Below are 27,243 nucleotides of genomic sequence, written 5' to 3'. Positions count from 1 at the left end.
GGGACACGGGTTCGAGCCCTGGTCCGGGAAGATCCCACATGCCGCGGAGCAACTAAGCCCATGCGCCACAACTACTGAACCTGCGCTCTAGAGTCCGTGAGCCACAACTACTGAGCCCGTGTGCTGCAACTACTGAAGCCCGCGCGCCTAGAGCCTATGCTCCGCAACAAGAGAGGCCACAGCAATGAGAAGCCCGCGCATCGCAATGAAGAGTAAGTAGCCCCCGCTCACCGCAACTAGAGAAAGCCCACGTGCAGCAATGAAGACCCAACGCAGCCAAAAATAAATAAATTTTTAAGATAATAATAAATAATAATTTAAAAAAATTTTTAAGATAATAATAAATAAAAAATAATAACAAAGATGTTTTAAACCTGGAACAGACCCCACTGCACTGTGCTGGACTGTGTCAAGCCTGAACAAACATGAATCCCTGTCACACCCTGATTCAACAGGTGCAGCATGACACCCCCTGGTTCTCTGATCAGGAAGTTTTCTTCTTAATCTCGCCACGATCCACCCCATTGTTAACGCCACCGAGCTCAAGTCTCACAGGCCACACAGGTTGTTGTCACTCAGCTCCTGGCAACCACCCTGGTGCTGAGTTGCAGGCCTGGCGTGCAGGCACCCACTTCGATACACGTTGAGGCTCCATCTGGTCCACAGGCCCTCCGGCCCCGTACCCAGCATCCTTCAGGAAATTGGACTCAACACCCGCTTTCCGCTCTGCTCATTAAAAACCACCACTGCAGCAGGGCTAACCCGGAGCAGCCTCCACGGCGTGGCCCCCTCACTTTGACGTGAGTCGGATTCGGAGAATCAGGTTCATTTACTGCTCCTCTAGCTGCAGGCTCCATCAGCAGCGCACGCTCACCATGGTAACGCTCAGGTCTCTTTTGGGAACGCTTCTTTTCTCTGAGCTTAAAACTATTCAAAGGAAGATCTATCCAAGTTGATCAATTAAAACACACTTATTAAATACCTTTGCCAAAGTCAAAACATCTACAACAAGAAGCTGTTAAAAGCAGAGATTAGAAGCTGTGTTTCCCTGAGACATGTGCTCAATTAGGTTAAATATTTAGCTGGAAGGAAAAAGGCACAGCACAGTCATCCAGAGCAATAAAAGGTCAGAACGCTACCCCTGTGTGAGCCCTCACACAAAGGCTTAGGAGACTGTGGCTTTCAGGGAACAGGGCTCGCGTCTGTGCGGTACCCGAATCGTTCTCACTGCTTTGTGCTCACGCACCATGAGCTCTGGCTAAGGGGATATTGGCTATACTCGTCAAAGGAGAGAACATTGGAAGCATTTAAAATAAATGCCGGTGATTCAAAATCATAAAAGTTTCCCACAGGCTCAAGAGAACAGGAGGAACAAGGAGAAAAAGGATGGAGGGGAAATCTCCTGAAGGATAAAGGGTGATCGGGGCCACGTGGACGCTGAGATTTTGTTTGTTTGGCTAATTTTCAGCAGATAGGATTTGTCTCCTCTTGCCTTCGTTTCCAGGTCTATTTCCTGAAGCTGTCACTGGCTGGCCGTTTGGAAGCCCAGCGAATTCAATTCAGAGCCGTGTTGTCCCTGAAACGTCAGTGTTGTCCCACTCAGTGAAGAAACTGTGATGCCCTGGGATCAGGAGGGCTTATGAGATCAACAGTGCTGATCTGCTCTCAAGGAAAACCTCGGTTTCCAACACTTAAGGCTAGAACGTACAAAATAAATTATTTCCTCAACTTAACTGAGCCTGATTTGGAGGGAATATGAAAGGTTGGGAAGTGAAGCTTCTTAATCCCAGGATTCCGGGCTGGAAAGAAGCTTGGCTGGAAAGCTGGGATTCTTCTTTTCTTACTCATGCTAAGAGCATCTATTATGACAGCCCATGATTATATAGACATGGCCATTCCACAGGGCAAATTACATCCACTTAAAGGTCACTACAAAACACAGCACAGCGTGGTTATCTACTGCATGCCTATAATTCTGGCTCGTGACTCTAGCACTAAAAGGGGTTAAATGAGCCTATGGAAAATCTCTTGTTAGGAGGAACCAAATGTAGTTCCAGCATGCCAGACCCAGAATGGAGAGTACGGTCTCAAAACACAAACGCATACGGATAAGTCACAGACATAATGTAGTCGGTCAACTCTAACAGCGTAATCTGACGTTACTCATGACACGTACACACCTGCCGTCTCCCAAATCAAATAGGACTCTCCCCAGTTACTCACCTAGCACACCCTGACAAACGTCTGTACGCGTGGCTCCACCAACGATAAACAGGGCTGGGACACAATTCCTGAAACCCATTGGGAAAGCAATTGCAAAACCCAAGTCACCAGATGCCCAGGGATGGTGACAGCAAGAGTGAAAGAACTTGATAGTCCCAAAATTCATGGAAGAGACCTAGGAGAACATCTCCTGCACATACCGCCTTTTATTGCTGAGGATGCTGAAGCCCAGAGAAGGCAGGAGAGCTACCCACAGTCACACAGCCAGGGGTGGCTGAGCAGGAGCTGGTGCCCACGGCCAGCTCTTTATCGCTATACATACTGTGTGGGTGTGTGGGTGGGAAAGCGGGTAGGGGGGAGGGTAGGAGCAAGGCAAAGGCTGAGATAATGACCTGAGGAACTATGATCTCACCCATTCAGACAACACCCCTATTTACAGGGAGAGGATGAGGCTAATGTATAACACTCTAACAAAATGCCCTGCACCCTGTACATGCTCATTAAATACTTGACTCAATGATGACCCCGTGTGCTGATGGAAACACTGAGGCGTCAGGAAGTGTCCTATACAGAGAGGAGAACTCAGCTCCATTCCCACATCTGACCTACGCTTTCCCTGCTCACCTACCTCAAAGTGGCAGCCCTACAGCCTTGTATAAAGCTGCTAGCTCCTACCTAAATGGGCCAAGACAGTGCCTTTGGACTGGCTTTTTTTTTTTTCTTCCAAATATTAAAAAAAAATCATTAACTTGTTTTCTATTTAAAAAACATATGTGCATATGGGTAAAAAAAAATCTAACAGGGCTTCCCTGGTGGCGCAGTGGTTGAGAGTCCACCTGCCGATGCAGAGGACACAGGTTCGTGTCCCGGTCCGGGAAGATCCCACATGCCGCGGAGCGGCTGGGCCCGTGAGCCATGGCTGCTGAGCCTGCGCGTCCGGAGCCTGTGCTCCGCAACGGGAGAGGCCACAACGGTGAGAGGCCCACGTACCGCAAAAAAAAAAAAAAATGGTTAAGATGGTAAATTATATGTTGTGTGTATTTTACCACAATTTAAGAAAAAAAGAAGAAAGAGAGGGAGGGAGGGAGGGAAGGAGGAAGGAAGGAAGGAAGGAAGGAAGGAAGGAAGGAAGGAAGGGAGGGAGGGAGGGAGGGAGGATGGAAGGAAGGGAGGGAGGGAGGGGGGTAGGGGGAGGGAGGGAGGAAGTGGGAAGGGAGGGGGAGGGGGAGGGGAGGGAAGGGGAGGAAAGAAGAGCAAATGAACTCATTGGTGCACCTCATTTCTGGACACCCAACCTTCCTGCAGGCCCCTGAGAGACTTCAAGGGAAGAAAGAAATGAAGCATTTAGGAACAGGCTGAGTTTTCCCAGATTCCAAGGCACCTTCCCAATAGAGATAGAATCAGGGTCATTACAAACTCAAGAGTCTATTCAATAATCTGTAAGATCTTAGAGGATAAAACTGGGTCCTATAATGTATCCTGTGATATGTGAGCACAGCCTGGTCAAAAGCAGCTGAGTGAGAATCCTTCACTGATGACTGGGGATGGAGAGGGTACATTCTGACAAGCTTTTATTTATTCATCTGAAAACTCTCAATAATGGGAGTCCTTCAGTTCCACATTAATCAGGTTCTACTACCTCATGGTCTGGCTTTTATAGCATTTTGTTGACAGGCACAAATCAGCATTCCAGTCTGAATTTATCATATTTACGTGGACAGTGAGACCAGGTAAAGACACAGTTTAGGGGAGAACATGAAATGCGGTTGAGGAGGTGAGGGCTTTAAGAATTTCAAGTGAAAGAGAAAAACTAGGCAAAGGCTAAAGATACCTGATTTTGGTCACAGAGTGAAATCTTCTCCCCTCCCCCCATATCCATCTCCCCTCCCCCAAGCTCCTTGGGGTCCTTCAGTTCCACTCGAATGTATTCTCCTCCCCTAAGTCTTTCCATCATTCAGTCCTAACATCCCACATTGCCATGCCCGTGATTGATGCCTCTGTTAGCACTTCCTTCATTCTGCCCAGGATGTCGGTCCTTTATTCATGTGTCTGCCTCCTCACAGTCTCCCTCAGAGCCGAGATCCCAGCTCAGTTTCTCCCCGACCACCTTTCTAAACAGGGCATAGCCAATGCCTGGCCCAAAACAGAGGCCTAAAAAAACTGTCTGTTGAAATGAAATGTGGCTGCCAACTCTTGACACTAGAATATAAAACCATGGTTCCCAACCTTGGTTTTGCCAACATCCCAGAGCACCCACATAGGTTCCAGAGGGGCATGGAAGATGGCTATGGGGGGCTGGAGGGAAGAAGGGCCAAGGAGTTATGCTCAGAGGTGGTAACTGTTGTGTAAAATTGATAGGATGAAAACAGAAGGGGTAGAGATAGTTGGAGTTAAAGGGTGATTTTGACCACATCCAAGGAGTTATTCTCTCCTTAACTTCCCTCTTCAACCATTGCCAAGAAAATAAGGACCATGGCTTGATTTTCCCATCGTGGTCTAGAAGACAAACGGCCCCCTGGCCAAGGGTCGCAAAGCGTGTTCTCTTATGAGACTTGTGGGCCAGGCACTGAGCAGAGCACTTCAAAGGATTATCTCAATTCTCACAACTACTCTGTGTGTGGGGGGCTCCTATCCTTGAGGTTAAATCACTGACAAGGGTCACAGAGCAGTAGGTCATGGGCCCAGGTTTTGGGGGGATGGTTCTACATCCCTTGCCCTTGAGATCTGGGGTGGGGGGTAATCAGTGACAGCATCCCAGAGTCCCTGACTCCCATCTGTATTCACAGACCCCCAGCCCCACCTCTCCACTCCCTAGCCTCAATAGAACAATGACAATTCACAACCCTGCACACTTCAGCAACGACGTCACAATGTACCCCAGGACTGATTACTTCTAGCATTGGTTTTTTCCATCTTGCACTGGCCCAGGGGTCCTAGGCAATAGCTACCATGCCTTCTGTGTCTGTTATATGCCAAGCACTGTGCTCTGACCTTTATCTCCAGTCCTTGTACCAACACTGAAAAATAAGATGCCAGTAGCACCATTTTACAGATGAAAAAACTGAGGATCACAGCAATTATGTGTCCAAGACCACACAGGCAGAGGCAGGATTCAAATCTAACTTGTCTGTTTCCAAAGCCAGTGCATGCCTTCCCTCTATACATTATCACCTCTGAAAAGATGTTTTTTAAAGTGGAGGGGTGGGGGTAGGCTGAAATACGGGTTACAGGAACAGAGGGCCAAGAACCATAACTTCTCCCTCAGCTACTTTTGACCAGAAGCGAGGGCCCTCCATCCTGACACTCAACAGCAAACCCATCTCCTTACCACGGGCTGCTTCCAAACAATGCCTTGAGTCTGGGGGGAGCATGGTCCAAGATCCTCGTAGTCCAAGGCTGGTGGGGACGCTGGGAACTCTGGATCCTTAACTAGGACCCCTGAGTCCAAGCACTTCTGCCTCAGGGTCTCAAAGTCCTGGCCCAAGTACTTCACGGCTTTCTGGTTGGAGCCAAGACCTTCAGCTGCCGCCTGCTGCTTGGATACTCTAGCCGCCAGCGCTGCCATGGTGGAGGGCTCTGTGGGGTAGACAGAAGGGCAGAGCTGCTCTGTGCCGTCAGAGATCCGCCCCACAGGGAGGGGAGCTGTAAGGCAGTGTGAAGGGGAGGTAGAACAGGTAAACGTCTCACCCGAGGCCCTGCTCCAGAGGGAAGTGAGTCACAGCCAGGAACAGATATGTACCCAAGGTGCAAGTGAATCTGCCCCACCCTCCCCTTCTGCTTTCAGCAGACAATTTGGAAGCTGGGAAACTTCCAGGGCCCCTCCCAGGCCATTAGCCTAAGAAATCCATTAGGATCACAGCCATCCATCCCCATCTCATTGCAAGACCCTGCTTACTTCCCATTGGTCCCATCAGCTGAGATGAGAAGGCTTATTGGGCAGCTTGAGGCCAGTATTTTCCAAGGAATTGCTTCTCAGCAGGAGGGCAAGGGGTTAGAGGGGTCTCCTTTCCTTCCAGAAAAGTTTAGTTCCATATTCGCTAGAAGGACAAAAATATCAGAGAAGGGTGATTCATGGAGTGGATCAGAGTAACCCCAAGCAAAGGTGTCCCTCCTACAAGTGAAGGGTTTGGCCTTTGCCTGGGTATCTAGCCCAACAGCACCAGTAATTAGCTCTGTCACCTTGGGCAAGTTAGTTAACCTCTCATCCCCTTAATTTTCTCACCTGTAAAGCGAAAGGTAACAGTAGGCTCTACCTTATAGGGTTGTTTGGAAGGGTGATGAGATAGTACATGGAATTTGCTTAGAATAGTACAGAAGAAACACTCAGGAAGTACCAGTCATGGTTATTCCTAGGAACCAGGACCAGAAAGAGAAGGCCTGGGGAATAAGAGTTGTGGGTTCTAATATCAGAAGGGAAATGGGCTCTGGGACCTTGCATTAATCGCTTTTCTCAGGGTTCCAATTTCCGAGGCCTGGTTTACCCTAAGAATCTGGAACGTCAGTGATTTTTGAAACTGGGAGGGGGAGTGGCTGAAAAATGGTCCTCCAAAGATCCTGAGTCCCAAACTCTGGAACCTGTGAATAGTACATACCGTATTTGGAAAAACGACCTTGGCAGTGGTGATTAAGGATCTTGAAATGGGGAGATTATTGTAGCCCTAAATGCAATCACAAGGGTCCTCATGAGACAGAGGCAGAGGGAGACTTGACAACAGACAAAAAAGGAGAAGGCAGTGAATGAATAAACACCCACAGGTATAAGATGCCCAGTGGTTGGATAGATACATACCAGGTAGAGTGGACCCAGCATCTTCAGGCAGGGAGCTCATGAGATTGTTTTCCCTGCTTCGGTTTCTCCCCGAGCCTCCCGGGAACACTCCCTTTAGACTGACTGAAATGAACAAGCCCTTCTCCATCTAATCACTGAGTAAGCACAGCTGGTGATTTCCCTTCTCCATAAGGGTCTCCTTTGGGGTTAGCAATCTCTTTCCCACCCCACCTGCCTAAATCACCTCCCTTGTCACGTCCAGATGCTGCATGAACAAATTCATCCTCATCTAGGGAGACAGGTCTGAGCTGCTGGGAAGAGAACCCTCATTTTCCGAGCCAGGAGCCGTCTCTGCTCACCAGCCCCACCTGAGCTGACAGCCAACGTCTCCCCGTTGCCCAGCCGGGCTCCCGCTGGCCCTGTCAACCTGAACAGACATCTCCCCAGCCTCACACCTCAGACACCCCACAAGAGCCACTGCCAGCTCCACCCAGGAAGCCCAGGATCCACAACAGAGGCCGATGAGGCTGGGCAGAAACACACCTGCCGGCACCGACTAGTAAGAACTCTTCTAGGCAAACAGCGTTGGTGAATGCAGCTCAGACAGAGCACTCAGCTTATCCACAGCGGCTCCTCTCAGCCAGAAGGACAAGGCTGCATTGTGTCCTCAGCAAGGAAGACAAATCACCCCAAAGCCCAAGTGTGCTTTTCAGACAAAGTCTGCAAAGCTCTTCGTCATGCAGAACCTTAACTTCAGTCTCTCTCCTGGGCCTTCCCATTTCAGAATTCTAAGGCAAGCATGGGGTGAGTCCAGTGTCGAGAGGATTACAGAGTTCTCGTACATCGCTGGTGGGAATGGAAAATATACGGGCACTTTGGAAAAGAGTTTGGCAGTTCCTCAGAGTGACAGAGTAACTTCTAGCAACATTCCACTCCAGGGAATTGAAACAGACTTGAAAACTTAAGTCCACACAAAAACTTCTACTCCGATGCTCATAAGACATTATTCACAATAGCCAAAAAGTGGAAACAGCCCAATGTCCGTCAACGCGTGAATAGACCAACAAAATGTAGTACAGCCATGCAACTGAATAGTATGCAGCCATAAAAAGGAATGAAGTACTGACATAGGCTACAACATGGATGACCCTTGAAAATATTATGCTAAGTGAAAGAAGCCAGTCACAAAAGGCCACAAGTTGTGTGCTTCTAGTTATATGAAATATTCAGAATCGGCAAGTCCACAGAGACAGAGTAGATTATTGGTTGCCGGAAACTGAGCAGAGAGGGGAACGGGGACTGACTACAAATAGGTGTGAGGTTTCTCATCGGGGGTGATGGAAGTTTTCTGGAATTAGATAAGCAGTGATGGTTGCACAACATAGTGAATATAATGAAAAAAATCACAGAATTGTATATTTTAAAATGGTGAGTTTTGATTATGTGAATTATATCTCAATTAAAATTTTTAAATAAAAGAAAAGAGTATTACAGAGACGATGGCCTGCTGTGATCCACGCGTTCATGAGTCGTCTCTAAGTAAAAGATGGGTTCCCCGTCTGCCCAGGACAGGAAGTATCCCATCACTCCAAAGAGTGCCAGAGCTGTAAGACTGATCCGTATCTAACCAGCCCTGAGAAAACAGAAGGCTGGGAAGGCCAGATGTGTGGGCTCATCGCTCTCCAGGTCTGTGGGATCGCACACCACCCCAGTCTCTCATCCCTGGCAGGAAAGGGTGGATCCACTCAAGCCCAGCTAGGAGGCTAGCTGAGACTGCCCCCCAGTGGCCAACCGAGACCCTACGGACCCAGTGTGACTAATGTAAAAACTTAAGAGGTAGCACTTTCAAGTCCATGATCCATTAGAGAGTCACAGCAAGTCTATGGGTAGATTGTACTGTCAGACTAACCCAAAGTTACTCACATGGCAAACTTGACCCTAAGTCTTCTGATTTTATTTATTTATTTTGTTGTTGTTTTTGTTTTACAGTATTTTTTAATTAATTCTTTTATTTATTTTTATTTTTGGCTGCCTTGGGTCTTCGTTGCTGTGAATGGGCTTTCTCTAGTTGCGGCAAGCAAGGGCTACTCTTCGTTGCAGTGTGTGGGCTTCTCATTGCAGTGGCTTCTCTTGTGGAGCACAGGCTCTAGGCATGCAGGCTTCGGTAGTTGTGGCTCGCGGGCTCTAGAGCGCAGGCTCAGTAGTTGTGGCACACAGGCTTAGTTGCTCCGTGGCATGTGGGATCTTCCTGTACCAGGGCTCAAACCCGTGTCTCCTGCATTGGCAGGCAGATTCTTAACCACTGCACCACCAGGGAAGCCCAAGTCTCCTGGTTTTAAATTCCATGTTCTTTCCAGGGCACAGGACCTACACTGCCTACCAGTGGGAAGCCCTGGCCTGGGCAATAGGCCATGAGGCAGGAGACCTGCGAGAAAGAAGCCCATTGACCATTCGGCTCTCCAACCCACAAGCTTTCTCTGCACCGACACTTTGCTGGGCAGGGGCAGCCACCAAGTAGAAGGATCAAGAGACAAGTAAACACCACCCCTGCCCACAAGGAACTTCAATGCTATAGGAGAGACAGAACAACACTCAAAGAAAGGAGGGACCAATTCTGAGGTGACAGAGGATAAGGAAGGCTTCATGGACGAGGTAGCATTCCAGCTGGATCCTGAAGATTTAAGGGACTTGAAGGATGATTAGGATTTGAAAGAGGGCAGTGAGAAAAGGGCATCGAAGACTAGAGAAGCAGCAAGAATAAAGGCAGGAAGGACAATTAATATCCTTCAGAGCGGCTGGAGTGAGGGATGAGGTGATGGACTAGATGATACAGTTTGTAGGGGCTTTGAACATGGAATTTTTCTCTGTAGTTAAGAGGCAATCACTCTAAACCAGGCAAGAATGGATGACGGCCTAAATAAGGTAGTGGCCGTGGGTCTGGGCAGGTGGCGAGATGAATTGCCAAGGGTCCCTCCTCTGCGTGTACAGGAGTGGCCGGGAAGGCTGGGTGGGACAGGGGACGTGGCCAGGATACCGCTGGCCTCACGGAGACCCTCTCCCACCCCACCCCTAGAGCTCTAATGGTTCAGGACTCATGTTTTGAGCAAATAGGGGCAACGTGATTTCCTCCAAAAAGGAAACTACTTCCTAGAAAAAAAAAAAAAGCTTGGAAAAAAGGTGAGAACTGTCCTGGCCCAGCCTGTTGTAGAAAACAAGGCCATGGAAGGCTGGAACTGTGCACATCTAAAATTTATCATGCAAGGCTTCAGAGTGCCATGGATAATTGCTGGAGCTTAGTAACTGTTTTCGAGGTCGTTCTTTTGGGCACGTCACTATGTCACACACTCCCTTGCCCTCTGTCCCTGCCGCCAGGGGGCCATGGATGTACCTGCATCGTCAGTTTTCTGCTTCTCTACGAGGTCATTTCCTTCTGCATACAACCTTCCTTTAACTTCTCCTCTTTCTAACCTTTCTTGAACCCATATCCCTGATCCATTTCTCCCTTTCTTTTTACAACAGAATTTCATCAAAGGGGTATATACAGTCACTGTGCCTAATTCTACCCTCCCAGGCTCTTTTAATATCCCTCCAGTCAGATTTTCAGGATAAACCACTGCGGCAATGAACCTCATGACCATGATGTTGCTAAAACCAATGGTTATTTCTCTGTCCTCATCTTACTTGACCTATGAGCAGCAATTAGTCACAGATCAATGCTCTTTCCTTCCAGAAACAGAGACGGGGGAAGAATTTCACGAGGGATGTCCTTGAGTGGGCAAGAAAGGATCAGATCTAGAACCCAAAGGAAGACATTGGCCTTAGCTAGTAGTACAGAGAGTCCATCCCTAGTCACAGGAGAGAAGGCAGAACAGATGTGAACGTAGATATGACAGTGGGACCCTGGAAAGTTCTCTTCTGACTGCTTTAATGTTTACTCATGGAAATAGGAATTAAGGACATTAGCTGAGAGTGAGAATGGGGTGGAGGTGTTGGAGATTTGAAAGAGGGAAGGGATGAAAGAGAATGGGAGAATGAAAGGATGGAGACATAACAGTATGGTTGCCAGGCAACACTAATAGCACAGTGGAGTCAGTGATCATCAACTGAGTGTGAGACAAATCAGCCTGTATATTAGTTACCTATTGCTGCTAACAAATTATCCCAAACTTAGTGGCCTAGAACAACAAATACTTATTATCTTACCATTTCTGTGGGGAAGGAAGTCAAGAATAGCTTAGCTGCGTGGTTCTGGCCTCAGAGTCTTTCTTGAGGCTGCAGTTAAGATGTTGACTGGAGCTGCAGTCAACTGAAGGCTTGACTGGGGTGGGAGGATCCACTCCCAAGATGGTGCACTCACATGGCCGTTGGCAGGAGGCCTCAGTTTCTGACTCTGTGGGGCTCTCCATAGGCTGCTTGAGTGTCCTCATGACATGGCAGCTGACTTCCTCCAGAGCGAGCAATCCAAGAGACCAAAGAGGAAATCGCAGCACCTTCTACAACCTAGTTTCTGAAATCGCACACTGTCGCTCCTGATTTATTCTACTCATTAGATGCAAGGCTACTAAGTCCAGCCCACTTTTTTTCTTAATAAATTTTTATTTTATTTTATTTATTTATTTTTGGCTGCTTCAGGTCTTCGTTGCTGCACGCAGGCTTTTCTCTGGTTGCGGCGAGCGGGGGCTATCCTTCATCGCGGTGTGCGGCCTTCTCATTGTGGTGACTTCTCTTGTTGCGGAGCACGGGATCTAGGCGCACGGGCTGCAGTAGCTGTGCGGCACGTGGGCTGAGTTGCTCCGCAGCATGTGGGATCTTCCTGGACCAGGGCTCAAACCCGTGTCCCCTGCATTGGCAGGTGGATTCTTAACCACTGCGCCACCAGGGAAGCCCAGTCCAGCCCACTTGTAAAAGGAGGGAATTAGCCTCCACCTCTTCAAGGGAGGAGTATCAAAGAATTTGTGAGCATATTTTTAAACCACGACAGTTTGATTGTATTCTTTATTCCAGTCATGTTCGGCTGTGCAGGTACAGGTGCAGGTGCAGGCACAGAATAGGTGGAAAGTTGGATTAAACAGGGTTATGGACACCTGAGAACAGGAAATCTAAGAACCAGAGTCTTGATGGTACCAGGCTTTCTGAAATCAGAAGTTGAATTCTGCTGAATGTTGGATACTCATAGCTCCCCCAGCCTCAGTATCAGGACTGTGGCTCCTTCCACCACTGCCCTCCTGTTAGCAAGCCTCTGTTCTGGTCAACCATCTCATTCTGTCTGGCTATCAGCTGGCCTCCTTGGACTGCTCATCCTTTTTGCTCCAGTACAACTCTGAGTTTCCCACGGCCCATCGTGTCCTCTCCAGCTCCAGCTCTCTCTCTTGACTTGTCAAGTAAGTGAAACTCCCACCACTAACTAGCAAATCATTCCTTCTGTGTTTCTCAGTCCAGTTTCCCAAGAGAGAATCTAACTGGCCCAGCTCCCCTTTTGGAGCCAGGCCACTTGAGTCCTATGTCACTGACCAGTTTAAGGGATAAGCTGCTGCACGCATGAAGTCCACGCTCTGTCCATACCGCTTGGAGCCCGTCACCATTCTGTGCACCTGGGCTCTGATGAGCGTCACCTGCTGGCAGCCCCTCCCTGTGTCCCTCTGTTGGAAGGAGGCACTGATCTCAAGCTGTCAGAGCCCACTTTGCCAGCAGTCACGGAAGCCAGAAGTGCCTCTCTAACCAGGGCCGTCTGCCCTCCAGTGTGCTTGGTGACATACTAGAGCACAAACATATCTTTTTTTTGGACTCTCAATTTCACTCAAAGATTTTTTTTTTTGTAAGGCAAATTAGGGGGGTTTTTTGGGGGGGTTGGGGGGGTTGGGTTTTTTTTTTTTGCAGTACGCGGGTCTCTCACTGTTGTGGCCTCTCCCATTGCGGAGCACGGGCTCCGGATGCGCAGGCTCAGCGGCCATGGCTCATGGGTCCAGCCGCTTCGCAGCATGTGGGATCTTCCCGGACCGGGGCACGAACCCGTGTCCCCTGCATCAGCAGGTGGACTCTCAACCACTGCGCCACCAGGGAAGCCCGCAAATTAGGTTTTTAATAAGAAACATATTTAAGGGCTTCCCTGGTGGCGCAGTGGTTAGGAATCCATCTGCCAATGCAGGGGATGCAGGTTTGAGCCCTGGTCCGGAAAGATCCTACATGCTGCGGAGCAACTAAGTCCGTGTGCCACAACTACTGAAGCCCGCGCATCTAGAGAATGTGTTCCACAACAAGAGAAGCCACCGCAATGAGAAGCCCACGCACCGCAACGAAGAGTAGCCCCCTCTCGCCACAACTAGAGAAAGCCCGCGGGCAGCAACAAAGACCCAACGCAGCCAAAAATAAAAATAAATAAATAACTAAATCTATTTTTAAAAAAGAAATATATTTACGAAGATGTCAGACTCTTCCAAAGGATTTTGTATTTGCTCTTCTCCAAGTTCAAATGTCCTCATTTTAGTGGGTCAATTTTTGAATGTGGGGGAGAAAAACCCATACATAAAAATATACAAAATAAAACACACCCAAAAAGGAAAGATAAACACAAAGATCAGAAGGGTTTTTCCTTCCATCTTGAAGAGGAGGGAGATGGGGTGGGAGAGGAGCAGAAGAGAGGTACACATTTCAGGTAATGTTTCCATTCTCAGGTGGGTGGTGGGTACATAGGAGTTCATTATACTATGAACAAGAAATGAAAGAAAACCATGCATGGACTAATGATGAGCTTGTGTCCTAAATCAAGGATTATAATTAATCTAATTTTGGACATTAACAGAAAAAACGTTCCCATAGCAGGCAGAAGGGGAGATATTTATGGGCTGGGAATTTTGTGCAAGGAGCCTCAAATCGTATAACCCTGGTACCACAGCAGAGCTTGGCATGAAATTGGTTGGAAGGAAGGTACTCACAGCCCATCAATCATTTTTCCCTTGGAGGCCATAGGCTGCACTGGAAATAGCCACGTTTCTCATCTCCCCCCATCCCCATCACTAGGACAAAGAAAACACTGAATTTTCCACTGGGTTTTTCAAAGGGGAGGCAAAGGAAGAAAAAAAAATCTTCATAGGTGTTTATCAGACTTCCAACTTCCAGCAAACTTTAGAGGAGTGCCCCAAGCTGAACCTGTGAAAAACCAGGTGGGAACTTGGGCACATCATAGCAATTTCTCAAGGTTGATTCCAAAACGTCGAGGTAGATCCTTTCCATGGTTACTATTTGAACATATGTCCTATCCAGTCTTTCTCCTAAATGTCCCTTGAGTTACTTCCTTCTTCTCCATGCCCACAGCCACAGCTTAAGTACAATTCTTTTTTTTTAATTAATTAATTAATTTGTTTGTTTGTTTATTTTTGCTGCGCTGGGTCTTCGCTGCAGCTCGCGGGCTCTAGGTTGCAGGACACGGGCTCTAGGGTCTGCGGGCTCAGTGGTTGCGGTCCGTGGGCTTAGTTGCAGTATGTGGGATCTTAGTTCCCCGACCAGGGATCGAACCCGGGGGGGCTCCCTGCATTGGGAGCACAGAGTCTTAACCACTGGACCACCAGGGAAGCCCCTTAAGTACAATCCTTTATCCCTTCTAGCCTGGATCATGGCGATAGTCTTCCAAATTTCTCAAATCTCTCCAATCTCCAGTCTGATTGTTACTTTAAGTATTTCAATGCCCCTCATCTTGCCTTAAAGATGATGTCCCAACTCCTTGCCTTGGCATCGTGGCTCTCACCACCTGGCTTCTACCCCAGCCCCATTACCACAGCAACCCTATCTGCCCATGCTTCCTCCATACAGAGCTATGGGAAACTCCCCCAAACCTACCATGCCTTTTAACAACCCCCCATGCTCCCTCTAACTGAAATGACAGTCACTCTGTTCTCTCCCTGCTTTGCCATGACCTGTCTTTCTAGATTACATTCAAGTATCAATTTTCCAGAAAGGCTCCCAAGGTAAAGGCCATCCTGTGCATTACACTGAATTGTAATCATCGGTTTGCTTCTTGGTTCTGAATTGCCTCCACTCCTCCCATTAGAGTTAAAATTCCTTGCATGCAGGGGACTGCATTTTTCATCCCTATGTCTCCACTCACCCTTCCCCCACCCCATTATCTCAAACCCCTTTCCTTTGGCCCAGTACCTAGCACATATCAAATATTCAATACATGTTTGATGAATGAATAACTAGCTAAACATACAAGTTATATTCAGGCTTTGTATCTTGCATCCTTGGATTAGCAAAAGACAGAGTATAATTAAGCCCAGGATGGGTAAAATTATAGGAATTTCAGTACACATGTATCCTGAGGGCTCTTATTTTATGCGTAATTCTCTGAAAAGGTTTGCAAGTATGACTTAAACCAAGACAACATAAGAAGGGGTTAGGGAAGGGCTAGGGGGATCTAGGCAAAATAGTAATATAAATGCAGCCAATAAGAGCCCTAGACCAAGAGTCTGTAGTGGATTCCATCCTCCGCCCTGTCCCATCCTCACGGTGAATTGGAGAAGTCACTTTTCTCCCAGGTCTTCCTTTGCTCACCGGACACAGGGGACATGGGGGGGCACAGAGCACAGCTCCACTATGCGCTCAACCAAGCTACACTTGTCCGGAGGTGACCGGCTCCTGGGCCAGCTGAACGCAGCCATCAGCCCTGGAGCTGGGACAGGCTGTGCCAGGGGAAGGTGAGGGGCGCTCCTTTGCGGTTACTGTGCACTCACGCGCGCACACTGCACAGCACTGCCCTGCACGTCAGGGCCCTGACTGAGCCCTTTACTTCCAGCATCCTCTGTTTCAGCAGCAACAACCCTGTGCAGTAGCAACTCTCATCCACCACGTTTTACAGATGTGGAAGCTGAGTTTCATCACACAGTTCATAAATAGCAGAACCAGGACTTGGCAACAGGTTTGTCTTACCTAAAAGGCCACGCTCTTCTCCAGGATAGCATATTGACACCGTTTAAAGAGACACATAAATGATCGCTTGGAAACACGCAGAATGAACGCTGGAGTTGAACTTGGTGGAGGCTGCTTTCTTGTCACAGACAGACCCCACCCACAGGGACTGACAGGTTCCCGTTGCTAGTGGGAGGTGAGACTCTTTACGCAGCAGGTAACAAGGGCCAGGAGGTCCAGAGAGAGCCCAGCTCCTCCCTGCAGCCATGGTGGGGATGTGGTTTCTCAGATCAGCTGAGATTCTATCTAGCTGAAATTAGAGCTGCAAGCAGCAACCGTCAGTGGCAACGAATTTTTAAAGGTTATCAAAGCAAAGGTGTTCTGACTCCAGCAGCTGGTGGTCTCTGCTGCCCCCTAGATCCCTGTCTAATCCCAACCCACCTTGTGGATTCATTTAAAACCAAGTGCCTGGTGTAACAGTGTCTGTGTAGTAACACTCTTTTCCTGTCTCGCTCCTCAGAGGGTGGTAGCAAGCTGGGTTTTCCAAAAACACTTATAAAGACTATTTTAAACATATTTATAAGCAACTATGGCATTCTGAGAATTGAGAAAGGGAAAGAATCATGCATTCATCCTGCCTTTCCAGTATGGACTGTATTTCAGGGTAAATAGTTGATAAGGCAATGCTTTTCTGTATAGAAGAACTGCAGCTAATAATAGAACAAATAACAGAATTAGAAGAGTCACCCTTTTGCAACCTTTGAAGAAATAATGGGCTTAAGCAGCCACCAAGGCATGATAAAACTATTAGATGAAAAGTTAAATAGAAACTTTATAATGGATGGATCAGGCTGACAATACCTACATGTGTTTATCAATCTGCACATCACTGAAAATGTGAGATTATTGATTTCTTACATGATATCCTAGGATATACAACACAAGTCCACCCGTGAAGAATTCTATCCTCTCCCTAAAACTGAACTTAAATCTGATAAAACCTCTAGATCTAACTGCCATTTTAGGGAAAATCAAAGATTAGGCACTTTCTCAATGTCCATACTATTGACATTTTGAACCACATAATCCTTTGTTGGGTAGAGCTATTCCGTGCATTATAGGATATTTAGTAGTATCTATCCCTGGCCTAAACTTACTAGATATCAGTAGCACCCCTGCAGTCATGACAACCAAAAATGTCCAGACATTGCCAAATATTCCCTAGGTGGCAAAATCACCCCCAGGTAAGCACCACTGAGTTAGAGATACATGTTAAATGACACCATGAGGATACAATCAGCCTGCTCCCAAATGTGAGAAAGTCTACAGGACAAATGATCCACTTTCTTCCAAAAATAAATGCCATGGGGGGAAAAAAAGGAGTGAAGGCATGTTATAGATCTAAATGTAGCTAAATTCATCAATCAAATGCAATGTTTGAGACTTCTTTAGACCCCAATTTGAACAATCTGTAAAAAAACATTTTGGAGACAACTGAGGAAAACTGAACATAAGATTGGTACTATATGATGGTAAGGAATTATCGTTAATTTTGTTGGGTATGATAAGATATTGTAGATGTATTTTTATTGTACATATATATATATATATATATATATATATAAAACTCCTTAACAGATAAACACTCACACCAAAGTATTTTCAATTAAAATTATATTTTTCTGTCTTTTGACTTAAAATATTCAACAAAGAAAGAAAGAGCCAGCAGAGATGAGTAAATAAAACAAGAAATTAAGAAAGCTGATCATTGTTGAAGCTGATTGATGAGTACAAGAGAGTTCATTCTGCTTCTCTCTTTACTTTTGTGTAGGTTTTACATGTTCCATAACAAGATGGTAAAAATAGAATAAAATAAAAGCAAAAGGTCTTTTGCTTCTAGTAATAGTAGATCAGGTTATTCAAACGATCCTCCCACTAAGGACAAAAAAAAAAAATCTGGATGAAGGTGTTTAAATTTAAGAGCATTAATAGCTAACGAGGGGGGACTTCCCTGGTGGCGCAGTGATTAAGAATCCGCCTGCCAATGCAGGGGACACGGGTTCGAGCCCTGGTCCAGGAAGATCCCACATGCCGCAGAGCAACTAAGCCCATAAGCCACAACTACTGAAGCCCACGCATCTAGAGCCTGTGCTCCACAACAAGAGAAGCCACCGCAATGAGAAGCCTGAGCACCGCAACAAAGAGTAGCCCCTGCTCCCCGAAACTAGAGAAAGCCCATGTGCAGCAACAAAAACCCAACGCAGCCAAAAATAAGTAAATTAAAGAAATAAATTAAAAAAAAAAAAGCTGAGGGGGCTTCCCTGTTGGCGCTGTGGTTAAGAATCTGCCTGCCAATGCAGGGGACACGGGTTTGAGCCCCGGTCCGGGAAGATCCCACATGCCGCAGAGCAACTAAGCCCGTGCACCACAACTACTGAGCCTGAGCTCTAGAGCCCGCAAGCCACAACTACTGAGCTCATATGCCACAACTACTGAAGCCTGAGCACCTAGAGTCCATGCTCCGCAACAAAAGAAGCCACCACAATGAGAAGCTCGCACACCTCAACGAAGAGTAGCCCCTGCTCACCGCAACTAGAGAAAGCCTGTGCACAGCAATGAAGACCCAACACAGCCAAAAATTTAAATAATTAATTAATTAATTTTAAAAATAGCTAATGAGGGACTTCCCTAACCCTCTTGCACTGTTGGTGGGAATGTAAATTGATACAGCCACTATGGAGGTTCCTTAAAAAACTAAAAAAAGAATTACCATATGACCCAGCAATCCCATTATGGGACATATACCCAGAGAAAAACCATAATTCAAAAAGACACATGCACCCCAATATTCATTGCAGCACTATTTACAATAGCCAGGTCATGGAAGCAACCTAAATGCCCATCAACAGATGAACGGATAAAGAAGATGTGGTAACATATATACAATGGAATATTACTCAGCCATAAAAAGGAAAGAAATTAGGTCATTTGTAGAGATGTGGATGGTTCTAGAGACTGTCATACAGAGTGAAGTAAGTCAGAAAGAGAAAAACAAATATCGTATATTAAAGCATATACGTAGAACCTAGAAAAATGTTATAGATGAACTGGTTTGCAGGGCAGAGATAGAGACACAGCTGTAGAGACCAAATGTATGGACACCAAGGGGGGAAAGTGGTGGGGGTGGTGGTGGTGGGATGAACTGGGAGATTGGGATTGACATATATACACTGATGTGTATAAAATGGTTAACTAATAAGAGCCTGCTGTATAAAAAAATAAATAAAATAAAATTCAAAAAAAAAGCTAATGAGGGACTTCCCTGGCAGTCCAGTGGTTAAGACTCCACGCTTCCACTGCAGGGGCATGGGTTCAATCCCTGGTCAGGGAACTAAGATCCCTCATGCCGCAGTGCAGCCAAAAACAAAAACAAAAACAAAAAAAGCTAATGAGGATGAACCAGATAAATTGTAGGAAGGAGCCAGAAAGATAAATCATTTATACAAACCTGCTTTTGCACTGAGGGTGTTTGTTTGTTTTTGCTGCTCCTGTAGGAACAGCTGAATAACAGCTTTAAAAATTAAGCTGAACTTTCAGCAGCCCTGTGGGAAGAAGGGAACAAGAGTCCGGCACAGAACTCAACCAAGGTGAGAAATCCAATACCCTCCCACACTTTAAATGAGACACTGAAGTTTCTCTTCTTAAAGATAAAAGCAAACCAGAAGTAAACTCTCACCTAGAATTGCAGGCTGAATCTGAGTGACCCTTCCAGGGAACCTCAATCCTTAAAAGGGGACAAAAATGGTCCTGACTAGACCCAGGAGCCTGGCTGAAACAAATGAAAATCCTCTCTGGAGGAAGGTGATGCTATCCTATGTCTATTAATATTCCTATAAATATTTTTTCAAAAACAATATTTATTGAGAGCCATAAGTAATAACAGAAAACAGAAAGACTCACAAAGCCTTAAGCTTTAAGAATTTTCATTCATTAAATACCTAAGATTACTATGATTAAACTGATAAAATTCAAACTTTAAAACATTTGCATGACCAGGAAACTACAAAAAGCTACATCATGGATTTGAAAAAGTCAAAAGGAACTTCTAGAACTGAAAAATTCAGTAACCCAAATTAAGAACTCACTGGATATATTTGACAGTGGATTGGATACAATAGAAGGGAAAATTAGTGAACTGGAAGTTAGATCAAAAGACTGAAGCACAGAGAGATAAAAATATGTAAAGTAGAAAAAGATAGGGTTAGAGACATAAAGAGTACAATAAGGTATAATAACATAAAATTGAATTCCCAAAGGAGAGGAGAGAAAGAAAGGGGTAGAGAATATTTGAAGATACAATGGCTGAGAATTTTCCAGAACTGAGTAAAAGCATCAAACCACAGATTCAAGAAGCTCAATAAAGCCCAGGCAGAATAAATGAAGAGAAATCAATATCAAGACACATAATGGAAAACCCAGAAAACCAGATAAATGATTCCATAAAACCAGCTATGATTCCATTGCTCTAGTGAGATTGCTTCTGTATATGCAGGCCTGCATACATATTTGGGATTCAGCTTACTGTAGAGAAAGCTAAGAGAAGATGGGGTTGGAGAAAGAAAATGGGTGGAGAGACAAACTAGATGAGGATTTCATACTGGGCATCCTAGCTCCTGGCCTCAGCAGCCCTGCCACGAGTCTGCCCCATTCTTTGTCTTCAAGAAGTTGATTTTGCAGGCCATTTCCACGTTGTAGGTCTGCCATCAGATCTCACAGCTTCCCTGCTGTCACCAGCGGCGTCTTCTCAGAGTACCGCCATCACATCCATGTCCTCTGTGAGCCTCACCATGGTAAGGATTCAGTTTGGGGTCCTATCCACGCCTTCCACGTTTCCTTTCTGTACCATCCCAGCCCTGCTAAGAACTTCAGATGCTTTGTTATGACCTTGGATTTAACTCTTAACTCAACCGGCCCCCACAACCTCATGCATGTACTTTTGTCTTTGGCTTATTTTGAGTTGGTTTCTGTTACTTGCACCAAAAGAATCTCTCCTAGTAATATTACATTCTCCTAGTAATATTATTTTTAATAGGAGACTTTATTTTTTAGACAAGTTTTAGATTAACAGAAAAATTGAGCAGAGAGTACAAAGAGTTCCCATATACCCTTCACTTCCTACCCCTGTCCCCACAACACACACAGTTTCCTCTATTATTTTTGTTTTGTTTTGTTTTAAATGCTTTTTATTTATTTATTTTTAATAGATCTTTATTGGAGTGTAATTGCCTCACAATGCCGTGTTAGTTTCTGTTGCACAACAAAGCGAATCAGTCATATGCATACACATGTCCCCATATCCTCTCCCTATTGAGCCTCTCTCCCATCCTCCCTATCCCACCCTTCTAGGTCATCACAAAGCACCGAGCCGATCTCCCTGTGCTATGTTGCTGCTTCCCACCAGCCAACTATTTTACATTCCGTAGTGTATATATGTCGATGCTACTCTCACTTTGCCCCAGCTTCGCCCTCCCACCCCATGTCCTCAAATCCATTCCCTATGTCTACCTCTTTATTCCTGCCCTGCAACTAGGTCCATCAGTACCATTTTTTTTTTTAGACTCTCTATATATGCGTTATCATAAGGTATTTGTTTTTCTCTTTCTGACTTACTTCACTCTGTATGACAGACTTTGGGTCCATCCACTTCACTACAAATAACTCAGTTTTGTTGCTTTTTATGGTTGAGTAATATTCCATTGTATATATGTGCCACATCTTCTTTATCCATTTCATTTATCCATTCATCCGATGATGGACACTTAGGTTGCTTCCTTTATCCATTCATCCGATGATGGACACTTAGGTTGCTTTATCCATTCATCCGATGATGGACACTTAGGTTGCTTCCATCTCCTGGCTATTGTAAATAATGTTGCAATGAATATTGTGGTACATGACTCTTTTCGAATTATGGTTTTCTCAGGGTATATGCCCAGTAGTGGGATTGCTGGTTCATATGGTAGTTCTATTTTTAGTTTTTAAAGAAACCTTCATACTGTTTTCCATAGTGGTTGTATCAATTTACATTCCCACCAACAGTGCAGGAGTGTTGCCTTTTCACCACACCCTCTCCAGAATTTATTGTTTCTGGATTTTTTGATAATGGCCATTCTGACTGGCGTGAGGTGATATCTCATTGTAATTTTGATTTGCATTTCTCTAATAATTAACAATGTTGAGCATCTTTTCATGTGCCTCTTGGCCATCTGTATGTCTTCCTTGGTGAAATGTCTATGGAGGTCTTCTGCCCATTCTTTAACCGCATTGTTTGTTTTTTTGATATTGAGTTCCACGAGTTGTTTGTAAATTTTGGAGATTAATCCTTTGTCTGTTGTTTCATTTGCAAATATTTTCTCCCATTCTGAGGGTTGTCTTTTTGTCCTGTTTATGGTTTCCTTTTCTGTGCAAAAGATTTTAAGTTTAATTAAGTCCTATTTTTTTAATTTTTGTTTTTATTTCCGTTACTATAAGAGGTGGGTCAAAAAAGATCTTGCTGTGGTTTATGTCAAAGAGTGTTTTTCCTCAGTTTTCCTCTAAGAGTTTTATAGTGTCTGGTCTTACATTTAATTCTTTAATCCATTTGGAATTTATTTTTGTGAATGGAGCTACGGAGTGTTCTAATTTCATTCTTTTACATGTAGCTGTCCAGTTTTCCCAGCACCACTTATTGAAGAGGCTGTCTTTTCTCCATTGTATGTTCTTGCCTCCTTTGTCATAAATTAGGTGTCCATATGTGCGTGGGCTTATCTCTGGGCATTCTATCCTGTGCCATTGATCTATATTTCTGTTTTTGTGCCAGTACCATACTGCCTTGATTACTGTAGCTTTGTGGTATAGTTTGAAGTTGGGGAGCCTGATTCCTCCAACTCCATTTTTCTTTCCCAAGATTGCTTTGGCTATTTGGGGTCTTTTGTGTTTCCATACGAATTGTAAAATTTTTTGTTCTAATTCTGTGAAGAATGCCATTGGTAGCTTGATAAGGATTGCATTGAATTTGTAGATTGCTTTGGGTAGTATAGTCATTTTCACAGTATTGATTCTTCCCATCCAAGAACATGGTATATTTCTCCATCTGTTTATATCATCTTTGATTTCTTTCATCAGTGTTTTATGGCTTTTTGAGTACAAGTCTTTTGCCTCCTTAGGCAGGCTTATTCCTAGATATTTTATTCTTTTTGTTGCAATGGTAAATGGGAGTGTTTCCTTAATTTCTCTTTCAGATTTTTTGTTGTTGGTATATAGGAAAGCCAGAGATTTCTGTGCATTAATTTTGTATCCTGCAACCTTACCAAATTCATTGATTAGTTCTAGTAGTTTTCTGGTGACATCTTTAGGATTTTCTATGTATAGTATCATGTCATCAGCAAACAGTGACAGTTTTACTTTTTCTTTTCCAATTTGGATTCTTTTTATTTCTTTTTCTTCTCTGATTGCCGTAACTAGGACTTCCAAAACTATGTTGAATAAGAGTGACGACAGTGGACATCCTTGTCTTTTTCCTGATCTTAGTGGAAATGCTTTCAGTTTTTCACCATTGAGTATGATGCTTGCTGTGGATTTGTCATATATGGCCTTTATTATGTTGATGTAGGTTCCCTCTATGTCCACTTTCTGGAGAGTTTTTATTATAAATGGGTGTTGAATTTTGTCAAAAGCTTTGTCTGCATCTATTGAGATGATCACATGGTTTTTATTCCTTAATTTGTTAATGTGGTGTATCACATTGATTGACTTGCGTACATTGAAGAACCCTTGCATCCCTGGAATAAACCCCACTTGATCATGGTGTATGATCTTTTTAATGTGCTGTTGGATTCTGTTTGCTACTATTTTGTTGAGGATTTTTGCCTCTATGTTCATCAGTGATATTAGTCTGTAATTTTCTTTTTTGGGGATATCTTTTTCTGGTTTTGGTATCAAGGTGATGGTAGCTTTGTAGAATGAATTTGGGAGTGTTTCTCCCTCTGCAATTTTTTGGAAGAGTTTGAGGATTGGTGTTAGCTCTTCTCTAAATGCTTGATAGAATTCACCTGTGAAGCCATCTGGTCCTTGACTTTTGTTTGTTGGAAGATTTTTAATTACAGTTTCAATTTCATTACTTGTGATAGGTCTGTTTATATTTCCTAATCCTTCCTGGTTCAGTCTTGGAAAATTGTACCTTTCCACGAATTTGTCTGTTTCTTCGTGGTTATCCCTTTTATTGGCAGATAGTTGTTTGTAGTGGTCTTTTATAGTCCTTTGTATTTCTGCAGTATCTGTTGTGATTTCTCCTTTTTCATTTCTGATTTTATTGATTTGTGTCCTCTCCCTTTTTTTCTTGATGAGTCTGGCTAAGGGTTTATCAATTTTGTTTATCTTCTCAAAGACCCGTCTTTTAGTTTTATTGATCTTTGCTATTGTTTTCTTCATTTCTATTTCATTTATTTCTGCTCTGATTTTTATGATTTCTTTCCTTCTACTGACTTTGGATTTTCTTTGTTCTTCTTTCTCTGGTTGTTTCAAGTGTAGGTTAGATTGTTTATTTGATATTTTTCTTGTTTCTTGAGGTGAGATTGAATTGCTATAAACTTCCCTCTTAGAACTGCTTTTGCTGCATCCCACAGGTTTTGGGTCATCGTGTTTTCATGGTCATTTGTTTCTATGCATTTCTTTATTTCTTCTTTGATTTCTTCAGTGATCTCTTGTTTATTTAGTAGCACGCTGTTAAGCCTTCATGTATTTGTGTTTTTTACAGTTTCTTCCCTGTAATTGATTTCTATTCTCATAGCATTGTGGTCAGAAAAGATGCTTGATACAATTTAAATTTTCTGAGTCTTGATTTGTGACCCAAGATGTGATCTATCCTGAAGACTGTCCCTTGTGCCCTTGAGAAGAAAGTGTATTCTGCCACTTTGGGGTGGAATGTTCTATAAACATCAGTTAGATCTGTCTGGTCTATTGTTGTCACCTGGCAACCATATTTTTACTGCCTCCATATTTTTGCCCTTCCCAGAACGTCATGAAACTGGAACCATTCAGTATGCAGTTTTTTCAGATTGAGTTCTTTAGCAAAACATGTTTAAATTTCCTCCATGTCTTTTTGTACCTTCATAACTTGTATCTGGATTTTGCATCCACCAAACCTGCCCCACCGGCAGAAATACCTGCTCAGCCATAAAGAACAACATTCTCCTAGCATCAACAAGACAACTCCTTAAAAGATAACATCCCTGGGCATCCCTGGTGGTGCAGTGGTTGAGAGTCTGCCTGCCGATGCAGGGGACACGGGTTCGTGCCCCGGTCCGGGAAGATCCCACATGCCGCGGAGCGGCTGGGCCCGTGAGCCATGGCCGCTGAGCCTGCGCGTCCGGAGCCTGTGCTCCGCAACGGGAGAGGCCACGACAGTGAGAGGCCCGTGTACCACCAAAAAAAAAAAAAAAAAAAAAAAGATAACATTCCTTCTTGATCTTGAAAGGGGCCATGATGACACTTAGATCTGGATTGTGTAAACTGTCAATAATACATCATTTAATACACAGCCTTCTGTCTCAAAAAACTTATATAACTGTGCATTGACTTCTAATGGATGAAACAGTTCTTGGAGCTTTTTGAGTTGCTGTTCCCAGGTTACAGTCTTCTTTTGGCTTCAATAAAATTTTCCATTCCTTTCTTAGACCAACTGATTAATTTATCATTGACACATGATATATCTTTTCCCATCATTTTATTTTCACCCTTTCTTATCTGTAAGCTTATATATCATTCTGTTAATGCAGATCAGTCAATCAGCGATTGATTCGCTGATTCCCCAATGTTAAACCAACCTTCTATTCTTGGAACAGACCCAAGCTGTTGGTTGTGATTATTACCATATGTATATGGCTGGATTTCGTTTGTTAACATTCTCTTCAGAAGACAAAGCAGGATGTGGGTCCAGGTGGGAAGGGTGTGTCCTTGGGTGAGGTGGCCTCCTGCAACTAAAACACACCCTGAAGGAACTGAGAGTTGGAAACTTTCTGCTAATCACACTCCCTGCCATTGGAGCAGCCCACATCCAGTGATTGACAGAGACAAAGGTCTAAAGACATTTTGGCCCAACCTAGCATTTCTTATGGGCCATGGATGGTCCAGAACATTCCCTGGGATTGGCCAAAATTTTGTCTCAGCTCTATCACATTTTGACTTCACCCTCTGACCAAGACTACCTACCAAGCTTTATATATATGTTATATATATTATATATATATATATATAACTTTTTTTTTTTGGCTCCACTGCATGGCATGCAGAACTCCCCCAACTAGAGATTGAACCCATGCCCCCTACAGTGGAAGCACGAAGTCTTAACCACTGGACCACCAGGGAAACCCAAAAGCTTTATATTTTTTTTGTTTTGTTTTGTTTTGTTTTTTTAAGCTTTATATTTTAACAGCATTTTTTTCCTGGGTTTTGAGAATGTGGTCACATTTTCTTTTTGTGCTGAGCCCTGTAAGTTATATAGCAGGCCCTGAGGGTGAGATCCTGTGGCACTAATTTGGTTGTCTCACGGGAGTTTGGAAAAGAGGAGTAATACTTTAAGCTATTATCTGTCATTTACCCCTTAATGTAAATGAATTTCAGATCCTTTTATGAAAGATCTTAAAACATGTAAAAAGCGAGATTAGGGGCACTGCATACCTGGAAAATAGAAAGAATACCATTAAGGTGGGAAAAGGTGATGAAATGGGGGTCAGGGGTTAAAGATAAACTCCAAATTTTGTAACCAGTTAGGCTTTGTTAGACTCTTATTCCTGATGCTAATGTGAATAAAACGTACAGCCCAGTTATTAAAAACTAAAAATTAAGACATCATTTATATGAGTCGTAAAATAATTCCCTAACCCCCAGGAGTACACTAACACCACATATAAGAGTGAATAATCAGAAACGTCATTCAACCTCTTGTTTAAAACTGGCTTTGAATGGCCCAACTCTGGAGAATTGGAGATGCTTTTTATTACCTGGGGTTCTCTGAAGGGATATCAACTTATCAGAGTTCTAAATAGAGAAAAATATCTGGAGTTAAGTAAAATGTGCCGATACTGTCATTTTCCATGTGGGGCAGAAAGAACTAATGTGTAGTTAGGATATCAGCAAAAGGCTAGTAAAAATATGTCACTGGTAAATCGAATGTACAACTCCTGGGAAGTGATCACAACATTTTTTTTTTTTTTTTACATTCTGTTCCATGTACATTTGATATTTCTATTTACATGGTTACTTTGTACAAAAAGTAAGAATCTGTTTTCATGTGAAAAGAACTTGTACAGTTA

General features: G+C 44.3%; 1 protein-coding gene across 1 annotated transcript in view; it reads right to left on the bottom strand.

The window, feature by feature from the left end:
• The window catches only part of LOC132432027 (calpain-8-like), a 61,671-nt gene extending 55,883 nt beyond the window's left edge, over positions 1–5,788 (bottom strand). Inside the window, 3 exon segments of the mRNA XM_060021922.1 lie at positions 2,224–2,273; positions 2,275–2,291; positions 5,552–5,788. Of these exon segments, the coding sequence (XP_059877905.1) occupies positions 2,224–2,273; positions 2,275–2,291; positions 5,552–5,788 (304 nt within the window).
• Positions 5,789–27,243: the final 21,455 nt, after the last annotated feature.

This window comes from Delphinus delphis, chromosome 1 (assembly GCF_949987515.2).
Source record: "Delphinus delphis chromosome 1, mDelDel1.2, whole genome shotgun sequence".
In the NCBI taxonomy this organism is placed as follows: Eukaryota; Metazoa; Chordata; class Mammalia; order Artiodactyla; family Delphinidae; genus Delphinus; species Delphinus delphis.
Note: the sequence above shows the minus strand (reverse complement) of the source record. Positions and strands in the feature narration are given on the sequence as shown.